The sequence below is a fragment of the Hipposideros armiger genome, unplaced genomic scaffold, assembly GCF_001890085.2.
Source record: "Hipposideros armiger isolate ML-2016 unplaced genomic scaffold, ASM189008v1 scaffold_70, whole genome shotgun sequence".
Taxonomy (NCBI): Eukaryota; Metazoa; Chordata; class Mammalia; order Chiroptera; family Hipposideridae; genus Hipposideros; species Hipposideros armiger.
This window is the reverse complement of record NW_017731420.1, coordinates 836,714-841,783: the sequence shown is the minus strand read 5'-3', so window position 1 is coordinate 841,783 and position 5,070 is coordinate 836,714. Positions and strand designations below refer to the sequence as shown.

General features: G+C 41.5%; 1 protein-coding gene across 1 annotated transcript in view; it reads right to left on the bottom strand.

The window, feature by feature from the left end:
• Nucleotides 1–5,070, bottom strand: part of MATN2 (matrilin 2) — a 136,683-nt gene that overhangs the window by 35,930 nt on the left and 95,683 nt on the right. The window contains exons 6-7 of the mRNA XM_019642525.1: nt 4,775–4,815; nt 4,097–4,219 (exon numbers count right to left, since the gene is read on the bottom strand). Coding sequence (XP_019498070.1) covers nt 4,097–4,219; nt 4,775–4,815 — 164 coding nt within the window. The remainder of the gene's footprint in view (nt 1–4,096; nt 4,220–4,774; nt 4,816–5,070) is intronic.

The following is a 5,070-nucleotide window of genomic DNA, read 5'->3' as shown; positions in this document are numbered from 1 at the left end:
CCAATTCCCCAGCGCTGTTCCCATCCCCTAATTCCCCAATAAAATAAAAAAATCTTAAAAAAAAGAAATTAAACATACAATTACAATTCGGTCCACCAATTCCACTTCTGGGTATATACCCAAAAGAAATGAAAGCAGAGACTCAAACAGATATTAGTACACCCGTGTTCATAGTAGCATCATGCTCAAACAGCCAAAAGATGGAAGCAACCCAAGTGTCTATTTTCTGTTGATAGATGAATAAATAGACAACATGTGGCATATACATACAAATGCAATATTATTCATCTTAAAAAGAAAGGGAACCCTGACACATGTTACAACATGGATGAACCTTGAAAACACTATGCTAAGTGAAATAAGCCAGTCAGAAAAGGACAAATATTGTATGATTCCGCTTATATGAGGTACCTAGAGTAGTCACATTCATAGAGACAGAAAATAGAATGATGGTTGCCAAGAGCTGGGGGAGAGAGGAATGGGGTGTTACTGTTTAATGGGTACAGAGTTTCAGTCTGGGGAGATGAAAAAGTCCTGGAGCTGTGTGACGATGGTTGCATAATGATGTGAGTGTACTTAATGCCACTGAGCTCCATAACTCCACTTAAAAGTGTTTACAATGGTAAATTTTATGTTATGCATATTTTACCACAATTTTTTAAAACCCAGCATTGACTTTTTTTTTTTTTTAGCTGAGCCATCCTGCCACCTGTTGGCAGCTCAACGGCAGTTCAGATCGGGCTGGGACTTGAACCACTGTTGCTCAGAGTTCGAACTCTTGAGTGAGCTCTTAACCAACTGAGTCACTTGGCTGACCCAGCATTGTCTTTAAGAAAGGCATACACACAAAACAATTAAACTGAAAAACACTTAGATTCTTAAAGAAGTTATTGCTCAGCTATCTGGCAAACAGCAATTCAAAAATGACTCTTCTCAAATGGTTCCTTATAGCGCAGATTTAACCTTTGCTTTCTTTAGACGCTTGAGTCACATTCCTTCATATGTGTATTACTTAGGTATTCATTCACTCACTTATTCATGCAGTCAGTATATATTGAGTAGCCACTATGCACACCATCACCTCACTAACTGTGAAGTGCTACAGGTGGACCTCGCTTGGGTAGCTTTATCTGGTAAAGCCCAGAATATCGGGTAAAGCCCTGCGAGGTCAGATGGCAGAGCTGTCAGATAACAAATCAAACAATGCTTATGAGTTGAAGACCTAGCTCAGAAGCAAGACATAAAAACATGAGAGATCAGCGATCCCAGAGAATAAATTACAATGCAAACTGAGTGACACAGATAATTTCAGAAAAATTGGACAGGTTACACAATGTTAAAGCAGGAAGTCGTGTTCCTTTGGTTTTGGAAAGTTGGGTGCTGAAAAGTAAAGCAACCTGTCCAAGGTCACATGGCCAGGATAAGTGACACTGCCAAGCCCAGCCCTCACATTCCCCGGCTCAGTCCCCTGTGGACCCCACCCTAGGTCGTTAGAGTGATATCTTCAGTTACAGGGAGCACCAGCAGTGGTGTCAGCACAAGCAACCCTGGAGCCTATCACATAGGTCACACTCACATCCGATTTCACCCCAGGGCCCCACCTAGACAACCAGGCCAGTCCCGGTGTCTATGCTTTGCACCACCACTTTAATAATTTATGCCTTAAATCGATAACAGCACTTTTCAGAAAAACAAATTGTGCCCAGATGAGGAGGAAGAACAAATCCTGGCCCAGATTCTTTTCTTCAGTAGGATTCTGCTTGAACTTTTTTCCCCAGTTTAATTGGCTGACATCAAATTCCTTTGAAAAATAGATTTCTTATTAGATTTGAAAATAGCCCACATCCATTAACCGCCTATTAAATGTAAATGGCTGTATCCTGAGCTTGAGATTCCTTACGCTCTTGAAATCGGCAGACTCCTAATAACGAACTCCAGATTTTAAACCCAGTTTTTTGCTTCCCTCTTCCATGTAATGCTCCAGAGAGACAAGGAGCACTCCCTTCTGTTAACAGCTGCCTGCCATTATCAACTGAATGCAAATATTAAGTCAGGGGCAGTTCTAAGAGGCTGACTGAGGAGAAGGGCTGGGTCCACAACAAAGACAATAGAAAGTGTAACAATGAGGCAGGATGCGGGAGAAGGACTGATGAGGACATCCGGTTCTAGGAACAAATTCAATTTTTTCTTGGATGGAAAAGTAGGGCACCTGGCTAAAGAGGAAATGGAGCCATAATTGCTGAATATATATGAATGAGTGTTAGGGACTCCGGACTGGGCCTGCAAATCAGCCCAGCTGTGGGCCAATTTGTGGTGGTCAAACTACTACCAAATGGTCACTTCCTTTCCACTCCCCCTTCCGTTCTTGGCCTCCTTTGATAGTGATGTGTGCACTGTTTGGACCCTTCTCCTGTTCCTAGTGCCTCTCCAGGCAGGATGTGGAGGGAGTGATGGAGGTGGAGGGAATCTTAGATGATTGGTACAAGATGCAGAGCTTCAAGCAGATTCCCTCTGCTGACGGCCACATGCCCGACTTGTTTCCTCTTCCTTCCGTTAGGAACACACAGTGAAGCTTACGACCACAACGATTGCCTGATTTGAACCAGATCTAATTATCTCCCACATAATAGCTTTTGCTCCACAAACATGAGTCCACCTGTGAGTGATTTTCTCTGGGTATAGTTAGCCCATGGATACCCTCACCTCCTGAAAAAGGTGTGAATAGCACAGAGAGGCGTGGCCAGGCCAGAATAGTTGGCTTTCCAACATATTGTATGCATGTGTGGTCTAATGGAAAATATTCCATCTAATTGTTTTCACATTCTGAACGCTCTCAGTTAAAATTCCCACTTAATGCTTGAATGTTTCCAGGGTTTGTATCCAGGCAAGGCAGTGGGAATTATCTTTTATAAGAGAGGCTCAGTTTCAAAATACGGGCTCTGCAACCATCTGCTAGTGTACAAGTTCTAATACTTATTAGAGTGAGCATGTAAGTCAATATGTGCTGTAAGCAGAAAGTGGCCCGTCTGCATTCAGTTATACAGCCCACAGTCTTTTCAAAAGAGATATACGGTCAAAGCTTTGAAAACTCAGTCCTGTGATGCAGGACTGCTGTCCATATTACCAGGAAGAAGTGGGTGATGGAGAGCATGAGACTACACCTGTCTAAATGGGAGATCCTGAGAGCTCTGTGCACCACCACAGTGCCAGGAGAATGCAAACAACTCAGTGTGCCAAAGCATAAACTATGGAATCCTTTATGAAAAAACTCACAACTGGCTTGCTTTACAAGGGCTATCTTTACAACAAGATTGAGTAATTCAAATAATAGTTGCAATTTATCCAGAATGACAAATCTCAGAGAGATCCATTTACTCATTCATTCATTCACTCTGTCCACCTACATGTGCCAAAACTTTGAGGTGTTGAGGATTCAAAAATGAGAAAAAGATAAGAATCTGTCCTTGTATACTTTTCCACTCTCAGGGACAGTCTGGTTTAAAGAGACCCCATTTGGGGTCCATGCTCTAGATCTCCAGGTCCCTTGCGGACAGGTCCCTTGATGTGCCAGATGACAGGCATTTGAGTCACATCCTTAAGATCATCCTGTTGACACCTATACCCCTTGAATGGTGTGAGGATGCCTGAGAGTCTTATTCTTTTTTCTTCCTTCATTTCAAAGAAGATAGAGCTGCAACTTTCCCCTGGTAGCAGCAATGAAGTGTTTTATCTTGCAGGACTGGAAGAAGCCAGCTTCTTTTACCTCCCATTTCTGGGCCCAGACTTTTCTTTCTTAAATCCCAAATACACCTTGTGGGGGTAAGAAAGAGGGAGCATGCACCCCCATTTCAGATAGGTGGGGCCTTCAGCTTGGGCCTTAACATTGCTAAATGAATTCAATGGGCAGACCCAGTCCATCCACTCTCTAAAAATCATCCCCATCACAGGTGAAACAAAGGTAAAGTAAAGGGCAGAGTAATATTAGTAAACATAAATGCTGTGTACAAGTATACATTGCTTGAAATTTGTGAGGAAAAGGAAACCCAGCCGGGCATTTAGTGGAGCAAGCCCTTCTCCAACACCCAGGGCCACTTACTTCTGCAGGTTTTCTTATCTGGATTCAGGGTAAAGCCTTTTAGGCAGCGGCAGGAATAGGAATCGTCTGTGTTAACACACTCATGCTGACATCCATGATCAGGTGAGGCACAGTAGTCTATCTCTGGAAAGAAAGATCATATAAAGGATGAACAAAATGATAAATCTAGCTTAGGGAAACCAAGGGATCTTCAGTCTTAACTTTCCTAGACAGATAAATTCCCGTAACCTCAAACACTCATGCCATGAAGGGATCACTCAATGAAGCTATTTCCATGTTTAGGGATATGGCCCCCCAGGAAGAGAATGTTTATACAGTAATGTTCTTCATAGCATTTTTCATCCTCCAGCACAGGATCCAGTATAGGGTCAGAGATCATATTTACTTTTTATATATACTTAGCCTCCTTTAATCTAGAACTGTGCTGTCTAATGTGGCCATTTAAATTAAAATCGATTAAGATTAAATAAAATTAAAAATTCAGTTCCTCGGCTGTGCTGGTCACATCTCAATTGCCCAGTCGTCATAGTAGCTCCTGACTATTCTATTGTATGTTACAGATACAGAAATTTCATCATCACAGAGGGTTCTATTCAAAACCAATAGTCTAGAACATTTCCACAGCCTCTCTTTGCGTTTTATGATATTAACATTTTAAAATAATATAGTCTCTCCTACTTGTTTTTAGTTTTATTGAGGTACAATTGACAAAAAAGCAACTTATTTAAGAGGACAATATTTTTTTTAAAGATAAACAATTTGATGAGTTTTGACGTATGTATGTGCCCATGAAACCACCACAATCAAGATAACGAACTTAGGCATTACTCTCAAAAGCTTCCTTGTGCCCTTTTCTAATTCATTCTTCCCCACTCCTTCTGGCCCCCAATAATCATTAATCTTCTGTCAAGATAAATTATTTTGTGTACTCTGGAATTTTATAAAAATGGAGCCAGATAGAATGCATTCTTTTT